At 40.2% G+C, this 21102-nt stretch overlaps 1 protein-coding gene across 2 annotated transcripts in view; it reads left to right on the top strand.

Moving 5' to 3' along the window:
* The window catches only part of Naprt (nicotinate phosphoribosyltransferase), a gene marked incomplete at its 3' end in the record, with an annotated part of 185360 nt that overhangs the window by 142027 nt on the left and 22231 nt on the right, over nt 1-21102 (top strand). For both annotated transcript variants that reach the window (XM_070101068.1, XM_070101067.1), the window contains 3 exon segments: nt 1475-1602; nt 4649-4767; nt 16173-16366. In XM_070101068.1, the coding sequence (XP_069957169.1) occupies nt 1475-1602; nt 4649-4767; nt 16173-16366 (441 nt within the window).

Raw genomic sequence — 21102 nt, 5'->3', positions numbered from 1 at the left:
TCTTCCCTCCTTACATCACTTCTACTTTGTAAAATCCTCTCATGTGCTAACTTTTTCTTCCTTACTACTCTATTTACATCATCATTCCACCAATCGCTCTGCTTCCCTCCCGCACCCACTTTCCTGTAACCACAAACTTCTGCTGAACACACAAACACTACATACTTAATCCTACCCCATACATCTTCAACCCCATTACCTAAACTCTCACTAGCCCATCTATCATCCAGTAGTTGTTTACATCTTACCCTAACTGCCTCCTGTTTTAGTTTATACACCTTCACCTTTCTCTTACTTGCTGCTTCTGTATTCCTTGTATTCCATCTACCTTTTACTCTCACTGTAGCTACAACTAAAAAGTGATCCAATATATCTGTGGCCTCTCTGTAAACATGTACATCCTGAAGTCTACCCAACAAACTGGTCCAACAAACTGCTGTTATTTTGCTCTACATCATATCTTGTATACTTATTTATGCTCTCTTCCTTAAAATGTGTTATCTATAACCAAACCCCTTTCTAAACAAAGTTCAATCAAATGCTCCCCATTATCATTTACACCTAGCACCCCAAACTTACTTACCACACCCTCTCTATTCACTTCTCCTACTTTAGCATTTAGGTCCCCTACAACAATTACTCTCTCACTTGGCTCATAAGTTCCTACACACTTGCTTAACATCTCCTAAAATCTCTCTCTCTCTCCTCTTCACTCCTCCCTGCTCCAGGTGCATACACACTTACTATGACCCACTTCTCACATCCGACCCTTATTTTAATCCATGTAATCCTTGAATTTATACATTTATATTCCCTCTTCTCTCTCTATAACTGATCCTTCAACATTATTGCTACCCCTTCCTTAACTCTAACTCTCTCAGATACTCCTGACTTAATCCCATTTATTTCTCCCCACTGAAACTAACCTGCACCCTTCAGCTTTGATTCGCTTAGTGCTAGGACACTCAACTTCATTTCCTTCATAACATTAGCAATCATCTCTTCCTTATCATCCACACTACATCCATGCACTTTCAAGCATCCCAGTTTTATAAAGTTTTCCTCCTTCTCTTTTTTAGTAAATGTATACAGGAGAAGGGGTTACCAGCCCATTGCTCCGAGCATTTTAGTCTCCTCATATGACACCATTATATAATAGTGGTCATGTGACCACTATTATATAATGGTTGAAGTCTACGTAAGTGAGTGTACGTAGCTGGTGTACACACTAGAACAGAGGTGGGAAGGGCAGTACCTTCATTCTGATGGAAAGGTAATGATACTGCAGTGGAGGGTTATTTGAATTGTGATGTCAGTTCACTTCTGGCAAGACAACTACTGATTGATGATCAATGTGTGTTTGATTTTTTTGGTGACCCTGCCTTGATGCGAGATAGCTGGTGTGGTTAGATTTTTAATAAAGTCATGTATTGGTCTATTTTTGGATAATGAATCAAATTTGTTTGTGTTTCAGTTTGGTAGCTACAAATGCTGCTCGGTACAGAATGGCAGCTGGTCGCAAGATTAAGCTACTCGAATTTGGTCTGAGGAGAGCTCAGGGACCTGATGGAGGTCTCACTGCATCCAAATATGCTTATGTTGGTCAGTTGCTACTTCATTCTGCAACCATGTATATTTTTTTTTTAATTTAGTGCTTAATTTTTGTTTATATTGTGATCTCTTTTAGGGAGATACCTTGATGTCAGTTAAGGGCTCTTTCTCCAAAGACTTATTGCTACCCTTTCTCTTCCTAGACTGATCCTGACTACGTCACATTCCTAAAGGCACTTTATGACCCCTGTGGGTTTAGTACTTCTTTGTGAAATGAAATAAATGTATTTTTGGAAAGGCCTCAGTATGCAGTATTCATTAAATAAAATATTTATTTCTATTGCTCATACATAGTTCCAGTAGTCAGAGTTACATATTTGATCGCAGTTTTGAAAACAATTCGTACAGATAAAATTTGATATAAATTCATGATCTCTAGAAAGCCATTTATTATAAAAAGCATTTTGGGCAAATTAATCCTAAAACTTGCATATTACTAAATTCTAGTGCTAGCTTACAGTTTTAGGCATTGTGTATAAGACAGCATGAGTAATTCATTCCCATCACTCATATTTCCAAAAAATTGCACTATTATATATATATAGCAGCTTGATAAGAGACCTTATTATATCGATCTTATTTAAATAAGGTTTTGATGAACCATGGACCCTCTACCACCCCATGTTAATGGTTACTAATTAGATTGATTTAGTGTGTCATTGAGTTAAGTGACCAGTCCAGAGGAGAATCCAATATGGTGGATGATTCATAACGAAAGGGACGTGGAAGTTTCTTGAAAGGGAAAACAATGTTTTAAACTGGCAAACAGGGATATTTTGTGAAGGTTGTTGCTACTACAGGCTCATCGAACCCTACTCGGAAAGTAACTTTTCATATGTCAAAATGTTATTGTAATACAAATTTATTTTATACATTTATTCCTTCTCCTTTTCCCTTGTCTTTCCTTGTCCTCTCATCTTCCTTCTCACTTCATCCTTTTCATCCCCCCTCCTCCTCCTTCCCCTCCCTCCCTTCCTTTTCCTCTTACCCTTCCTCTTCCATCTTCCTCCTCCTCCCTCATCATCTGCCTCTTTATTCCTCTCATCTCAGTTCCTTCCTCTCCTCTTAAACTTCCTACTAAGATAATTGAAACAGTAATGTGCAATAAGTATATAACCAATAAAAATAACTTCATTGAAACAGAAGTAAAGAATTTATTAAAATCTGTAAATCCTTTCAAAATAACATTAGTATCATGAGTTTCATGTACGACGACACTAGGTAAACATCTATGGCAGTATTTTAAAAGAAGTCACAGTACCATTGGCTTCAGTAATTACCAACTAACCCAGGCTACCATGGCTGGAACAAGTAACAACTAACCTTCAGTATCATGGCTACATGTCACAACTAATCCTCAATATTGTAGCTGGAACAATTCACAATTAACCTTCAGTGCCCTGGCTGGAACAGTTCACAACGAACCCCCATACTGTGGATGGAGCAGTTCACAACTAACAAATTGGATAGGTATTTCTAAATGATGTTTTGGTCCATCCTGAATTATTACCAATTGAGTCATAACTATGATAATGATAATCTCCATGGGGAAGTGGAGAAGAATCCTTTCTTCAAAAGCCATGTGTGTTGTAAGAGGCGAATAAAATGACAGGAGCAAGGGGCTAGTAACCCCCTCTGTGTAAATTATTAAATGTAAAAAGAAATTTTCTTCTTTTTTGGGTCACCCTGCCTCAGTGGGAGACAGCCTGTTTGTTCAAAGAAAGAATGATAATAATAGTAACACAGAAGACCGTTAATAATGAATAAAGCTTTTATTTCTTTGCAAAGGTTACAGTGTGTAATTACAATTTTTATTTGTTAAGTACGAAGAAAGCCACATTCATGCCGGGGCATTTCGGGCATTTTCGAGTTTATTTTCCACATTTTAACTTTTACACTATTGAAAAATTGAGGCATAATTTTATACAACACTTCCTAAAACTGACTTAACATGGTTCAGTTTGTGGGCGGGGAAAAATTTAGTGTCATTCGCAGGCTACATGGGTATTACCCAGTGTTGTGAGACCGCCTGGCTCTGGACCAGTCCCCCGTCTCTGGGGGGGGAGGGAGGCAACCCAGCTTCCCTTCACCCCCACCCCTCTCCCAGACCTCGGTGTATACGTGTCTCGTACCATTCTCTTCTCAGAGCTAGCTGTGTTTGTGAATTGTGTTGTGATCTTTTCATCTCCTGAAAAGAATGACACACAGATCACAACTACCTGAATAAACTGACTTACTGACAGACTGACTAGACTGAATTGACTTGAATGACTTACTGACTTGATTGAATTGATCTGACTGAATTGCCTTACTGAATTGACTTTACTAAATTGACCTGACTGACTTAACTGAAACACTCCAGTACAACCATCATCTTCAGTACAAGAACCTCTACCATCCACCTTAGCCCAATAGGGGCACAGCATAACACTCCACTCTCTTCACTTTCATCGTTAAACACCAGTACCCACAATTTAATATAAGAGAGCTCATTGTAGTGTATCTGTAAACAGTGTACACTACTGTATTAAGAATACAGTAGGTAACTTTAGTGCCTTTTCTGCTATTTTTACCATTATTCTAGTGTAAACTGTATGTACAGGACTGCATTAGGAATACAGTAGATTACTTTAGTACCTTTTCTGCTATTTTTACCATTACGGTGTATTCTAGTGTAAACTGTATGTACAGGACTGCATTAGGAATACAGTAGATTACTTTAGTACCTTTTCTGCTATTTTTAACATTATTCTAGAGCAACAGACAATTGGACAATTTGCTATTACAGTGGACCCCCGGTTAACGATATTTTTTCACTCCAGAAGTATGTTCAGGTGCCAGTACTGACCGAATTTATTCCCATAAGGAATATTGTGAAGTAGATTAGTCCATTTCAGACCCCCAAACATACACGTACAAACGCACTTGCATAAATACACTAACATAATTGGTCGCATTCGGAGGTAATCGTTATGCGGGGGTCCACTGTAGTCTGCTTTAATGAGGATTTACTGAAATGCAGAGTTTTGTTTTTCAGGTGGTTTTGATGGAACCAGTAATGTTTTAGCTGGAAAGCTGTATGGTATTCCAGTCAAGGGCACACACGCACACTCCTATGTCTCCTCATATTCAAGTCTCGACGAACTCCACACTCAGGTATAAAAGATTTATTAGGAATAAAAGTTAGCAGTATCACCATCTGGACAAATTTTCAGTACCAGGGCTTAAACAAAGTCACAGTACCAGGGCTTAAACAAAGTCACGGTACCAGTGCTTGAACAAAGTCACAGTACCAGTGCTTGGGCAAAGTCACAGCACCAGTGCTTGAATGTCACAGTACCAGTGCTTGAACAGTCATGGTATCAGTGCTTGAACAGAGTCATGGTACCAGTGCTAGAACAAGGTCATGGTGCCAGTGCTTGAACAAGGTCATGGTACCAGTGCTTGAACAAAGTCATGGTACCAGTGCTTGAACAAAGTCATGGTACCAGTGCTTGAACAAAGTCATGGTACCAGTGCTTGAACAAAGTCATGGTACCAGTGCTTGAACAAAGTCATGGTACCAGTGCTTGAACAAAGTCATGGTACCAGTGCTTGAACAAAGTCATGGTACCAGTGCTTGAACAAAGTCATGGTACCAGTGCTTGAACAAAGTCATGGTACCAGTGCTTGAACAAAGTCATGGTACCAGTGCTTGAACAAAGTCATGGTACCAGTGCTTGAACAAAGTCATGGTACCAGTGCTTGAACAAAGTCATGGTACCAGTGCTTGAACAAAGTCATGGTACCAGTGCTTGAACAAAGTCATGGTACCAGTGCTTGAACAAAGTCATGGTACCAGTGCTTGAACAAAGTCATGGTACCAGTGCTTGAACAAAGTCATGGTACCAGTGCTTGAACAAAGTCATGGTACCAGTGCTTGAACAAAGTCATGGTACCAGTGCTTGAACAAAGTCATGGTACCAGTGCTTGAACAAAGTCATGGTACCAGTGCTTGAACAAAGTCATGGTACCAGTGCTTGAACAAAGTCATGGTACCAGTGCTTGAACAAAGTCATGGTACCAGTGCTTGAACAAAGTCATGGTACCAGTGCTTGAACAAAGTCATGGTACCAGTGCTTGAACAAAGTCATGGTACCAGTGCTTGAACAAAGTCATGGTACCAGTGCTTGAACAAAGTCATGGTACCAGTGCTTGAACAAAGTCATGGTACCAGTGCTTGAACAAAGTCATGGTACCAGTGCTTGAACAAAGTCATGGTACCAGTGCTTGAACAAAGTCATGGTACCAGTGCTTGAACAAAGTCATGGTACCAGTGCTTGAACAAAGTCATGGTACCAGTGCTTGAACAAAGTCATGGTACCAGTGCTTGAACAAAGTCATGGTACCAGTGCTTGAACAAAGTCATGGTACCAGTGCTTGAACAAAGTCATGGTACCAGTGCTTGAACAAAGTCATGGTACCAGTGCTTGAACAAAGTCATGGTACCAGTGCTTGAACAGTCATGGTACCAGTGCTTGAACAAAGTCATGGTACCAGTGCTTGAACAAAGTCATGGTACCAGTGCTTGAACAAAGTCATGGTACCAGTGCTTGAACAAAGTCATGGTACCAGTGCTTGAACAAAGTCATGGTACCAGTGCTTGAACAAAGTCATGGTACCAGTGCTTGAACAAAGTCATGGTACCAGTGCTTGAACAAAGTCATGGTACCAGTGCTTGAACAAAGTCATGGTACCAGTGCTTGAACAAAGTCATGGTACCAGTGCTTGAACAAAGTCATGGTACCAGTGCTTGAACAAAGTCACAGTACCAGTGCTTGAACAAAGTCATGGTACCAGTGCTTGAACAAGGTCATGGTGCCAGTGCTTGAACAAAGTCACAGTACCATTGCTTGAACAAAGTCACAGTACCATTGCTTGAACAAAGTCACAGTTCCAGTGCTTGAACAAAGTCACAGTTCCAGTGCTCGAACAAAGTCAAAATATTATGGATGGAACAAAGTCACAATTTATAAATAACCTGCACATAAGAGAGGAAGCTTCATAACTAACCCTCAGTACTTTGGCTGGACCAGTACACTACTGGCCCACAATACTGTGGCTGGAACAATTCACATGTAACCCACTTAACTGTGGCTGGAACATTTCATAATTAACCCTCAATATTGTGGCTGGAACATTTCATGATTAACCCTCAGTACCCTGGCTGGAACATTTCACAAGTAACCCACAGTACTGTGGCTGGAACAGTTCACAACTAGCCCAAAATACTGTGGCTGGAACAGCTTACAACACACAATTCTATGGCTGGAACAGCTCACATCTTCCTCTAAGTGCTGATCATTTGTAAATTGTTCCATCAACAATGTTATATCTTCATCAATGTCTCAGTACCATGGCTTGACCAAAGTTACAAAACCATGGCTTAAACAAAGTTACAAAACCATCCTTAAACAGTGTCCCAGTATCATGGCTTGAACAGTAGTGTGACTAACTTGCAAATTGGAGATGAATTTTTTTTAGATGCCATTTTGGTCTGTCCTGACATGACAACCAGATAAACCAAAACATTGTTTAAACATTGGTACCAATTTGTGGCTTATTTCAAATTCAAAATCCAATTTTTATTTATGCAGTATGGAGGAATGTAGTTCACATGCAATGAAACAGTTAGGCACAAAAGAAAGCTACTAGTGTGCGATGCATTTTGGGTAAACTAATCCTGATGCTTAAAGACTACTTAATAATTAGACATAGACTATTAAGTAGGATTTATTATACTGTTGTCTACAATTATATGCACAATAAGAAAGGTATCTAATGAACAAATGGTACGATTTTAAAAGTAAAACTCATTATTTCAAACTGAATCAATAATTTTCAGTTAAATAACACTTATTATTTATGAGAGAATAACACTTTATTACCCAATATGTTAAACTGTATACCACAATTTTTTGTTGATATATTTTAGTGTGTCAGTGCAGCACACACAAACAGGTGGTTTTATACGGAGAAAGATCACAGTCAGCAGAAGTCAAACCCACTACAGGGAGATTGTCAAGGCTCCCAAAGTGACACTCTTATCCACTCACCACAAATGTTTCAAAAGATGGGCAGCCTGGTTTACAGGCCGTGTGTCTTTATAGGTAGTAGGTTGGTAGACAGCAACCACCCAGGGAGGTACTACCGTCCTGTGGTAGTAGGTTGGTAGCAACCACCCAGGGAGGTACTACTGTCATGCCAAATGAGTGTAAAACGAAAGCCTGTAATTGTTTTACATGATGGTAGGATTGCTGGTGTCTTTTGTCTGTCTCATAAATATGCAAGATTACAGGTATGTCTTGCTACTTCTACTTACACTTAGGTCACACTAAACATACATATTATTTTTTTATTATCACACTGGCCGATTCCCACCAAGGCAGGGTGGCCCGAAAAAGAAAAACTTTCACCATCATTCACTCCATCACTGTCTTGCCAGAAGGGTGCTTTACACTACAGTTTTTAAACTGCAACATTAACACCCCTCCTTCAGAGTGCAGGCACTGTACTTCCCATCTCCAGGACTCAAGTCCGGCCTGCCGGTTTCCCTGAACCCCTTCATAAATGTTACTTTGCTCACACTCCAACAGCACGTCAAGTATTAAAAACCATTTGTCTCCATTCACTCCTATCAAACACGCTCACGCATGCCTGCTGGAAGTCCAAGCCCCTCGCACACAAAACCTCCTTTACCCCCTCCCTCCAACCTTTCCTAGGCCGACCCCTACCCCGCCTTCCTTCCACTACAGACTGATACACTCTTGAAGTTATTCTGTTTCGTTCCATTCTCTCCACATGTCCGAACCACCTCAACAACCCTTCCTCCGCCCTCTGGACAACAGTTTTGGTAATCCCGCACCTCCTCCTAACTTCCAAACTACGAATTCTCTGCATTATATTCACACCACACATTGCTCTCAGACATGACATCTCCACTGCCTCCAGCCTTCTCCTCGCTGCAACATTCATCACCCATGCTTCACACCCATATAAGAGCGTTGATAAAACTATACTCTCATACATTCCCCTCTTTGCCTCCAAGGACAAAGTTCTTTGTCTCCACAGACTCCTAAGTGCACCACTCACCCTTTTCCCCTCATCAATTCTATGATTCACCTCATCTTTCATAGACCCATCCGCTGACATGTCAACTCCCAAATATCTGAATACATTCACCTCCTCCATACTCTCTCCCTCCAATCTGATATCCAATCTTTCATCACCTAATCTTTTTGTTATCCTCAAACCTTACTCTTTCCTGTATTCACTTTCAATTTTCTTCTTTTGCACACCCTACCAAATTCATCCACCAATCTCTGCAACTTCTCTTCAGAATCTCCCAAGAGCACAGTATCATCAGCAAAGAGCAACTGTGACAACTCCCACTTTATGTGTGATTCTTTATCTTTTAACTCCACGCCTCTTGCCAAGACCCTCGCATTTACTTCTCTTACAACCCCATCTATAAATATATTAAACAACCACGGTGACATCACACATCCTTGTCTAAGGCCTACTTTTACTGGGAAATAATTTCCCTCTTTCCTACATACTCTAACTTACATACATGTACACGTATATTTATACACACTTATCTGAGTTTTCTTTTATTTTATCTTAGTTCTTGTTTTAATTACTTTTCCTTTTATATCCATGGGGAAGTGGAATAAGAATCTTTCCTCCGTAAGCCATGCATGCTGTAAAAGCCAACTAAATGCCAGGAACAATGGGCTAGTAACCCCTTTTCCTGTGAAAATTACTAAAAAGAATAAGAAAATTGTCAAAGTGGGAAGTCTGAATGTGCGTGGATGTTGTGCGAATGATAAGAAAGAGATGATTGTGGATGTTACGAATGAGAAGAAGCTGGATATCCTGGCTTTAAGTGAAACAAAGCTGAAGGGGGTGGGTGAGTTTCAGTGGATAGGAATTTATGGGATTAGGTCAGGGGTTTTTAATAGAGATAAAGGAGTAGCAATAATGTTGAAGGATAAACTATGACAGGAAAAGAGGGACTATAAATATATTAATTCAAGGATTATGTGGAGTAAAATAAAGTTTGGATGTGAGAAGTGGGTTACTGTAAGTATTTATGCACCTGGGGAAGAGAGAGGTATAGACAAGAGAGAGACATTTTGGGAAATGTTGAGTAATTGCGTGGGGAGTTTTGAACCAAGTGTGAGAGTACTTATGGTTGGGGATTTTAATGCTAAAGTGGGAAAAAATGTTGTGGAGGGAGTAGTAGGTAAATTTGGGGTGCCAGGAGTAAATGAAAATGGGGAGCCTTTAATTGAGCTATGTGTTGAAAGAGGTTTGGTAATAAGTAATACATATTTTATGAAAGAGGATAAATAAATATACAAGGTATGATGTAGCACGTAATGAAAGTAGTTTGTTAGATTATGTATTGGTGGATGAAAGGTTGATGGGTAGGCTCCAGGATGTACACGTTTATAGAGGGGCAACTGATATATCAGATCATTTTCTAGTTGTAGCTACAGTTAGAGTAAGAGGTAGATGGGATAAGAGGAAAATGGCAACAACAAGTAAGAGGGAGGTGAAAATGTATAAACTAAGGGAGGAGGAAGTTCGGGTGAAATATAAGCAACTATTGGCAGAAAGGTGGACTGGTGCAGGTATGAGTAGTGGGGGTGTTGAAGAGGATTGGAATAGTTTTAAAAATGCAGTATTAGAATGTGGGGCAGAAGTTTGTGGTTATAGGAGGGTGGGTGCAGGAGGAAAGAGGAGTGATTGGTGGAATGATGAAGTAAAGGGTGTGATAAAAGAGAAAAAGGTAGCTTATGAGAGGTATTTATAAAGCAGAAGTGTTATAAGAAGAGTAGAGTACAGTATATGGAGAGTAAAAGAAAGGTAAAGAGAGTGGTGAGAGAGTGCAAAAGAAGAGCGGATGATAGAATGGGAGAGGTACTGTCAAGGAATTTTAATGAAAACAAGAAAAAATTTTGGAGTGAGTTAAACAAGTTAAGAAAGCCTAGGGAACAAATGGATTTCTTTCTTTCAACACACCGGCCATATCCCACCAAGGCGGGGTGGCCCAAAAGGAAAAACAAAAGCTTCTCCTTTTACATTTAGTAATATATACAGGAGAAGGGGTTACTAGCCCCTTGCTCCCGGCATTTAAGTCGCCTCTTACAACACGCATGGCTTACGGAGGAAGAATTCTGTTTCGCTTCCCCATGGAGAGAACAGGAAATAAGAACAAGAACTAGTAAGAATAGAAGAAAACCCAGAGGGGTGTGTACATATATATATGCTTGTACATATATGTGTAGTGTGACCTAAGTGTAAGAAGAAGTAGCAAGACATACCTGAAATCTTTCATGTTTACGAGACAGAAAAATGGACACCAGCAATCCTACCATCATGTAAAACAATTACAGGCTTTCGTTTTACACTCACTTGGCAGGACTGTAGTACCTCCCTGGGAAGGGGAGTTAGTAGATGGGGAGATGGAGGTTTTGGGTAGATGGTAGGAATATTTTGAGGAACTTTTAAATGTCGACGAAGAAAGGGAGGCGGTAATTTCATGCACTGGCCAGGGAGGTATATCATCTTTTAGGAGTGAAGAAGAGCAGGATGTGAGTGTGGGGGAGGTACGTGAGGCATTACGTAGAATGAAAGGGGGTAAAGCAACTGGAAATGACGGGATCATGACAGAAATGTTAAAAGCAGGGGGGGACATTGTGTTGGAGTGGTTGGTATTTTTGTTTAATAAATGTATGAAAGAGGGGAAGGTACCTAGGGATTGGCGGAAAGCGTGTATAGTCCCCTTATATAAAGAGAAGGGGACAAAAGAGATTGTAAAAATTATAGAGGAATAAGTTGACCGAGTATACCAGGGAAAGTGTACAGTAAGGTTATTATTGAAAGAATTAGAGGTAAGACAGAATGTAGAATTGCGGATCAACAAGGTTTTAGAGTGGGTAGGGGATGTGTGGATCAAGTGTTTACATTGAAGCATATATGTGAGCAGTATTTAGATAAAGGAAGGGAAGTTTTTATTGCATTTATAGATTTAGAAAAGGCATATGATAGAGTGGATAGGGAAGCAATGTGGCAGATGTTGCAAGTATATGGAATAGGTGGTAAGTTACTAAATGCTGTAAAGAGTTTTTATGAGGATAGTGAGGCTCAGGTTAGGGTGTGTAGAAGAGAGGGTGACTACTTCCCGGTAAAAGTAAGTCTTAGACAGGGATGTTTAATGTCATCATGGTTGTTTAATATATTTATAGATGGGGTTGTAAAAGAAGTAAATGCTAGGGTGTTCGGGAGATGGGTGGGATTAAATTATGGGGAATCAAATTCAAAATGGGAAGTGACAGTTACTTTTTGCTGATGATACTGTGCTTATGGGAGATTCTAAAGAAAAATTGCAAAAGTTAGTGGACGAATTTGGGAATGTGTGTAAAGGTAGAAAGTTGAAAGTGAACATAGAAAAGAGTAAGGTGATGAGGGTATCAAATGATTTAGATAAAGAAAAATTGGATATCAAATTGGGGAGGAGTATGGAAGAAGTGAATGTTTTCAGATACTTGGGAGTTGACGTGTCGGCGGATGGATTTATGAAGGATGAGGTTAATCATAGAATTGATGAGGGAAAAAAGGTGAGTGGTGCGTTGAGGTATATGTGGAGTCAAAAAACGTTATCTATGGAGGCAAAGAAGGGAATGTATGAAAGTATAGTAGTACCAACACTCTTATATGGATGTGAAGCTTGGGTGGTAAATGCAGCAACGAGGAGACGGTTGGAGGCAGTGGAGATGTCCTGTCTAAGGGCAATGTGTGGTGTAAATATTATGCAGAAAATTCGGAGTGTGGAAATTAGGAGAAGGTGTGGAGTTAATAAAAGCATTAGTCAGAGGGCAGAAGAGGGGTTGTTGAGGTGGTTTGGTCATTTAGAGAGAATGGATCAAAGTAGAATGACATGGAAAGCATATAAATCTATAGAGGAAGGAAGGAGGGGTAGGGGTCATCCTCGAAAGGGTTGGAAAGAGGGGGTAAAGGAGGTTTTGTGGGCGAGGGGCTTGGACTTCCAGCAAGCGTGCATGAGCGTGTTAGATAGGAGTGAATGGAGACGAATGATACTTGGGACCTGACGATCTGTTGGAGTGTGAGCAGGGTAATATTTAGTGAAGGGATTCAGGGAAACCGGTTATTTTCATACAGTCGGACTTGAGTCCTGGAAATGGGAAGTACAATGCCTGCACTTTAAAGGAGGGGTTTGGGATATTGGCAGTTTGGAGGGGTATGTTGTGTATCTTTATACGTATATGCTTCTAAACTGTTGTATTCTGAGCACCTCTGCAAAAGCAGTGATAATGTGTGAGTGTGGTGAAAGTGTTGAATGATGATGAAAGTATTTTCTTCTTGGGGATTTTCTTTCTTTTTTGGACCACCCTGCCTAGGTGGGAGACGGCCGACTTGTTGAAAAAAAAAAAAAAAAATTGGGACTAGTCCCTCTAGGATTTTGCAAGTGTATATTATCATGTATCTTTGTTGCTTGCATGCCAGGGAGTACAAATCAAGGTGCTTTATCATACTTATACATGTGCCATGAACGTTCTCTGCATATTCTCCAGATCTACAATTTTGCTTGCCTTGAAAGGGGCCATTAGTGTACAGCAATATTCCATGCTTGAGAAAACAAGCAATTTGAAGAGAATCATTATGGGCTTGGCATCCCTAGTTTTGAAAGCCCTCATTTTCCTTCCTATCATTTTCCTAGCAGATGTGGTAGATATATTGTTGTGTTCTTAGAAAGTAAGATCTTCTGACATTATCACTTCCAGGTCCTTCACATTAGTTTTTCATTATATTGTGTGGTTGGCATTTGTTTTATACTCCGATACAGTTTTAATTTCCTCGAGTTTTCCATATCAGAGTAATTAATATTTGTCTTCATTGAACTTCATATGGTTTTCTGTAGTCCATTTAAAGATTTGGTTGATGTTCACTTGGATACTTGCAGTGTCTTTGATAGATGACACTGTCATGCAGATTGAGGTGTCATTTGCAAAGGAAGACACAGTGCTGTGGCTTACATTTCTGTGTCATATATGAGGATGAGGAACAGGATGGGAATGAGTACTGTACTTCGTAGAATAGAACTTTTCACTATAGTCACATTTGACTTTACTTTGTTTACTATTACTCTTTGTGTTCTGTTTGTTAGGAAGTTATAGATCCATCTACCAACTTTCCTGTTATTCTTTTATCACAGATTTTGTGTGTTATTACACCATGGTTGCACTTGTCGAAGGTTTTCACAAAATCTGCATTATGTTTGTCCTCCAGAGCATCTAAGACCATGTCATAATGGTCCAGTAGTTGGGATAGGCAGGAGTGACCTGCTCTAAACCCATGTTGCCCTGGGTTGTGCACTGGTGGGTATCTAAGTGGGTGGCAATCTTAGATAAGATAAAGTTTATTTCTTTGTAATGGCTACAATGTGTAATTACAATTTTGATTTGCTAGGTACAAAGATAGCCACTATCATGCCTGGGCATTTTGGGCAGACTAATCCTAATACATAGTAACTAATTAAAACTAGACAAGATAATAAGTACATAGTAACTATACTTAAAACTAGACAAGAAGTAGTGGTTAACTGTTTTACAATCTTATTTAAACTTAATACAAATGTGAGGTAGTAAGGTGGAGTAATGTTCTGTAAAATAATCTTGATATTGCACACAAAATCTATATTACAAGTAATGGTTCAGGTGGTAATATTTTATGAATTGGCAGAATTAAAAGCCTAGAGGTCACATAATAAAACTAATTAGCAGATGTTTTGGTTGGTTTGGTTAATATTGAGAGATAAGATGACTTTTTAGCAAAGTCCTAAATTTATAAGTTGTCAGGGAATCCATGACCTGTTCCGGTAGCTAGTTCCAGAACTTCGGGCCCTTAGTGTGCATAGCGTTCTTGCATAGTGAGAGACTGACTCAAGGGATGTTGAAAAGTGCCTTATGCCTTGTATTGTGACTGTGCATTCTGTAAAGTAAAAGGACACAAGTGCAACTAATGTGACATTTTATTGTGGCAACGTTTCTCTCTCCAGGAGCTTTGTCAAGCCATTACGGCTTGACAAAGCTCCTGGAGAGCCATTACGGCTTGACAAAGCTCCTGGAGAGCCGTTACGGCTTGACAAAGCTCCTGGAGAGCGAAACGTTGCCACAATAAAATGTCACATTAGTTGCACTTGTGTCCTTTTACTTTACATATTGTCGGTAATTCTACCAACATTATTACTGTGCATTCTGTTGTAACTGTCAAGGAGTAGCTTTAGTTGGGTTTACAGTGAAGTTTAATGTTCTGTATATGGAGCAGGCACAATAATATGAGTGTATGTCTTGTATATTTAGCAAGTTGAGTCTTTTGAAAAGTGGTGGTGTGTACTGTCTAGCACATGAGTTGGTTATCACCTGCACAGCAGCTTTTTGTTGGGTTATTAAGGGTCTAAGGTGGTTGACTGTAGTTGAGCCCGACACAAATACCATAGGTGAGGTAAGGACATATTAGAGTGGTATAGGGTAAGGAGTGTCGTTTGTGGTACATAGTATCATATCTTGGAAAGGATTCCTACTGATTTGGAAATTTTCTTGGCTATGTGATGGGTGTGGGACTGAAATTTAAGATTACAGTCAAGGAGAAGACCTAGAAATTTGCCTTCCGTGTGTCTTGATATAGGGGAACCATTTATCAGTATATTAAGTTGGATATTTAAGGCTCTGTTGCCAATCTTGCTTCTTAAAACCCTTTCAAAGATTTTCATGATGTAGGATGTTAGTGCTGTTAGTCTGTAATTGTTTACCATTGCTTTATGGCCCCCTTTATGGAGTGGGGCTATGTCTGTTGTTTTTAGTGACTGTGGGATGACCTCTGTGTCCATGCTTCCTCTCCATAGAATGCTAAAGGGGCTTCTTGCAGTTCTTGATGAGCATCGAATTCCACGAGTCAGGGCCTGGGGCAGAGTGCATGGGTATGTCATTTATTGCATTTTCAAAGTCTTGTGGTGTTAGGATAATATCAGAAATTTTTTAATTAACTAAATTCTGAGTCTCAGTCATAAAAAATTAATTTATAGATTGTCGACTCTTAGTCTGTTTAACGGCTCACTAAACACTGAATCATTCTGGGCCTTTATCATCTCACTCATTTCCTTGCTGTAACTTTTTGAAAGAATTCTGTGAAATCATTTAGCAGGACTCAAGTCCTCAAGGTGGAAAATAGAGTGACTGCACTTTCAAGAAGAGGTGAGGATGCTGCACCTCAGAGGGCTGTCTGAACTGTGATGCCAGCACACTTCTGGCAAGAGAATAAATGGTGGAGGCAGCTGTGTCTTAAAAAAAAGTAGAGCCAACACTGAGTATGTATAGATAGGATTTTCCAATCTGTAAACTATTACCAAAACCTTATTAGATGTAAATTGATTTCCTTATTCTCTACTTCTTTTCATTTTGAAAATTTGATTGACTTTGAGATATAATTTACAGACACTAAACCACAAGGAGACTGGAGCAGTGATGAATCTGAAAGATGTGTCACTGGCATGGAGAAGTCTTCTGGCTGATAAACTGAACATCCTGCAGTCAGAATCCTCAGATGGAGAGTTGGCAGCTTTTATATCATTTGCGATCGCATTTCCATCAGGATTCATTGCTCTCATTGACACCTATGATGTACTTAAGTAAGTTATCTTTCGTATAACTAGTGCATGTACTGTCAGAGCAAAGAATTGTGTTGTCTTATTGATAGTGCAACAGTTTGGTATCTTTACTGTTGGAATGTTTTGCCTACATACTAGGCTTCTTCAGTTTATATGTTGAGCCTACTGGCCCCTGCTAGGCCAGTAGGCTTGATGCAGGGCTCCACAATTCTTTCCTTCTTGCTTCTACTAGTGAATCCCATCCTCTGCAATGTCTTCACAATCTTCCACCTCACCTTCAACAGTATTTAAAACTCCATTCTCATGCTTCAGCTTCATGATAAATTAGACATGTGCAACACTTGGGCACCTTTATTGAGATACCCAAGTGTTGCACATGTCTAATTTATCAGCATGTCGGTTCTCTGAACCATTCATCTACACTTCAGCTTCATGTTGTTCCAGACCATGGAACTGAACTCTTCTCCAGGCTGAAGGACTGACCACCTCAAATACTATTTCTCCAAGGTTGGTGGACTGATTACTTCTTCATTATTTCACTACTACACCTGCTGCCTTTGTATTTGACTGAAGAAGCCTACAATAAAGATACCCAATTGTTGCACATGTGTCTTAATATTGGCAGTTTGGAGGGATATGTTGTGTATCTTTATATGTATATGCTTCTAAACTGTTGTATTCTGAGCACCTCTGCAAAAACAGTGATAATTTGTGAGTGTGGTGAAAGTGTTGAATGATGATGAAAGTATTTCCTTTTTGGGGATTTTCTTTCTTTTTTGGGACACCCTGCCTCGGTGGGAGACGGCCGACTTGTTGAAAAAAAAAAAGTGTCTTAATCATCAACTTTTCGGTATTTTATACCATTTTTAACATACTTATTGTTAGTGTTGTTCTTTGATGAGTAAGACACATATACAACACTTGGATATCTTTATTATTGAAACATTTTGCCCACATGGAAGCCTTCATCAGTCAAATGCAGAGGAGACTGTATTGTAGGTAGTAGAAATAGTGGCAAGATGGTCAGTACCTCAGCCTGGAGAAGAGTTCGGTGCCATGGAGCTGAACTCTTCTCCAGGCTGAGGTATGGACCACCTCAAATTATTTCGCCAAAGTTGATGGACTGATTAAATCTTTACCTCGCCACTACTCCTACTACCTACAATACATTCTCCTCTGTATTTGACTGATGAAGCGTACTGTGCAGGTGAAACGTTTCAACAGTAAAGTTACTCAAGTGTTGCATGTGTCTTACTCATTAACTTGTCGGTATTTTATACCTTTTTCAACATAGTGTTGTTCTTGCACCATGTGTGTGCATTAGTATCTGTTCTTCAATATTCTCTGTTCATTTTGAATAATTTTTTGCATTAAATGAAGATTCAAAATTTCTGTTCTTATATTTGAATTTTTTTAAAGTATCTAATGATTACAGTGGACTCCTGCCTTACGATATTAATCTGTTCCTGAGAGCTCATCATAAGCCGAAATTATCGTTAGCCGAATTGATTATCCCCATAAGAAATAATGGGAATCAGATTAATCCGTTCCTGACACCCCAAAGTATGAAAAAAAAAAAATTTTTACCACATGAAATATTAATTTTAATACACACAAACTGAAGAAGACAGGCACAGTTACTACTTTACTAAGAATAGAATACATGACACTTACCTTTATTGAAGATCTGGTGATGATTGATGGGATGGGAGGAGAGGAGAGTGTGGAAGTTATTGTTTAGAAGGGGAATCCCCTTCCATTAGGACTTGAGGTAGCAAGTTCTTTTCTGGGGTTACTTCCCTTCTTCTTTTAATGCCACTAGGACCAGCTTGAGAGTCACTGGACCTCTGTCACACAATAAATCTGTCCATAGAGCTCTGTACCTCCTGTTCCTTTAAGACTTTCCTAAAATGGGCCATAACATTGTCATTGTACAGGTTGCCAACACGGCTTGCAGTAGCTGTGTCAGGGTGATTTTCATCCCTAAAGGTTTGCAGTTCAACCCACTTTGCACACATTTCCTTAATCTTTGAAGTAGGCAACTTCCTCAGTTTCTCTCTCCCCTCTAAAGCAGTTTCCTCAGGTCTGGCCTCTTGCTGTTGAAGATGACCTAGCAGCTCATCAGTGGTTAGTTCTTCATTGTCCTCCTCCACCAACTCTTCCACATCCTCCCCACTAACCTCCAACCCCAAGGCCTTCCCCAATGCCACAATGGATTTCACAACTGGCATAGGATTCTCAGGGTTAGCCTCAAACCCTTCAAAATCCTTTTCTTCTACACATTGTGGCCACAGTTTCTTCCAAGTAGGGTTCAAGGTCCTCTTAGCCACTCCCTCCCAAGCCTTACCTATAAGGTATACACAACTGAGGATACTAAAGTGATCTTTCCAAAACTCTCTTAGTCAATCGAGTGTCTGAGGTCACTTCAAAGCACTTTTGAAACAGCTTTTGTGTAGAGTTTTTTGAAGTTTGAAATGACCTGCTGGTCCATGGGCTGCAGGAGAGGAGTGGTATTAGGAGGCAAAAACTTCACCGTAGTGAAGCTCATGTCCTCAGAAAGTCGCTCTGCCAAGTCTGAAGGATGACCAGGATCATTGTCTAATACCAGGAGGCACTTCAGGTCCAATTTCTTTTCCATTAGGTAATTTTTCACAGTGGGGGCAAATGCATGGTGTAACCAGTCATAGGAAAAGTCCCTAGTGACCCGTGCTTTTCTGTTTGCCTTCCACAGCACACACAAATTAGCCTTGAGGACATTGTTTTGCCTGAAAGCTCTGGGAGTTTCAGAGTGATACACCAATAAAGGCTTCACTTTGCAATCACCACTAGCATTGGCACACATCAACAGAGTAAGCCTGTCTTTCATAGGCTTATGTCCTGGGAGTGCCTTTTCCTCCTGAGTAATGTAGGTCCTGCTTGGCATTTTCTTCCAAAACAGGCCTGTTTCATTGCAATTAAACACTTGTTTAGGTTTCAATTCTTCACTGTCTATGTATTCCTTGAATTCCTTCACATATTTTTCAGCCGCTTTTTGGTCCGAACTGGCAGCCTCACCATGCCTTATCACACTATGTATGCCACTACGATTCTTAAATCTCTCAAACAAACTTTTTCTGGCCTTAAATTCACTCACATCATTAGTTGCAGGCATTTTTCTAATTAAATCGTCATGCAACTTCCTAGCCTTTTCACATATCGCTTGAGAGATGCTATCTCCTGCTATCTGTTTTTCGTTTATTCACACCAATAACAGTCTCTCAACATTTTCTATCACTTGTGATCTCTGTTTCAAAAACAAACTTGCACCTTTTGCAAGAACAGCTTCCTTGATTGCTGTTTTGTTGGCCAAGATAGTAGCGATGGTTGATTGGGGTTTGGTATACAACCTGGTCAGCTCCAAGACACGCACTCCACTTTCATACTTAGCAATTATCTCTTTCTTCATTTCCATAGTAATTTTCACCCTTTTTACCACAGAGTTGGCACTAGAAGCTTTCCTGGGGCCCATGGTGATTTATTTTGCAGTTGCAAGCACTAAAAACACTGTGATAATATGAAATATACCGAATGTATGCTTAGATGCGATCGCACTGGCTGGCTTGTAAACACTGGCACCCATGGGGCAGCTGAGGCCACACGTGGGACGTGTCCCGTAGGAATCATGTAAAGCGAGTTTTTTATCGTGAGGTGAGGCAAAATTTTTGCATTCAAATGCTTCGTCAGGATGTCAGCCACAGCACCATGTCTTCCTTTGCAGATGACACCCGAATCTGCATGACAGTGTCTTCCATTGCAGACACTGCAAGGCTCCAGGCGGACATCAACCAAATCTTTCAATGGGCTGCAGAAAACAGTATGAAGTTCAATGATGAGAAATTTCAATTACTCCGATATGGTAAACACAAGGAAATTAAAACTTCATCAGAGTACAAAACAAATTCCAGCCACAAAATAGAGCGAAAAACCAACGTCAAAGACCTGGGAGTGATCATGTCGGAGGATCTCGCCTTCAAGGACCATAACATTGTATCAATCGCAGCTGCTAGAAAAATGACAGGATGGATAATGAGAACCTTCAAAACTAGGGATACCAAGCCCATGATGACATTCTTCAGGTCACTTGTTCTATCTAGGCTGGAATATTGCTGCACACTAACAGCACCTTTCAAGGCAGGTAAAATTGCTGACCTAGAAAATGTACAGAGAACCTTCACCGCGCACATAACGGAGATAAAACACCTCAGTTACTGCGAGCGCTTGAAGTTCCTGAACCTGTATTCCCTGGAACACAGGCAGGAGAGATGCATGATTATATACACCTTATATCCCACCCTGCCTTGGTGGGAATCGGTCAGTGTGATAATAAAAATAATAAAATACACCTGGAAAATCCAAGAGGGACTAGTACCGAACTTGCACACGAAAATCACTCACAACGAAAGGAAAAGACTTGGCAGACGATGCAACGTCCCCCCAATGAAAAGCAGGGGTGTCACTAGCATTTTAAAAGACAATACAATAAGTGTCAGGGGCCCAAGACTGTTCAACTGCCTCCCAGCATACATAAAGGGGATTACCAATAGACCTCTGACAGTCTTCAAGCTGGCACTGGACAAGCACCTAAAGTCGGTACCTGACCAGCCGGGCTGTGGCTCATACATTGGATTGCGTGTAGCCAGCAGTAACAGCCTGGTTGATCAGGCTCTGATCCACCAGGAGGCCTGGTCACAGACCGGGCCGCAGGGGCGTTGACCCCC

This window comes from Cherax quadricarinatus, chromosome 75 (assembly GCF_038502225.1).
Source record: "Cherax quadricarinatus isolate ZL_2023a chromosome 75, ASM3850222v1, whole genome shotgun sequence".
In the NCBI taxonomy this organism is placed as follows: Eukaryota; Metazoa; Arthropoda; class Malacostraca; order Decapoda; family Parastacidae; genus Cherax; species Cherax quadricarinatus.
The sequence above is the reverse complement of the archived record's forward strand: the minus strand, read 5'-3'. Positions and strand labels throughout refer to the sequence as shown.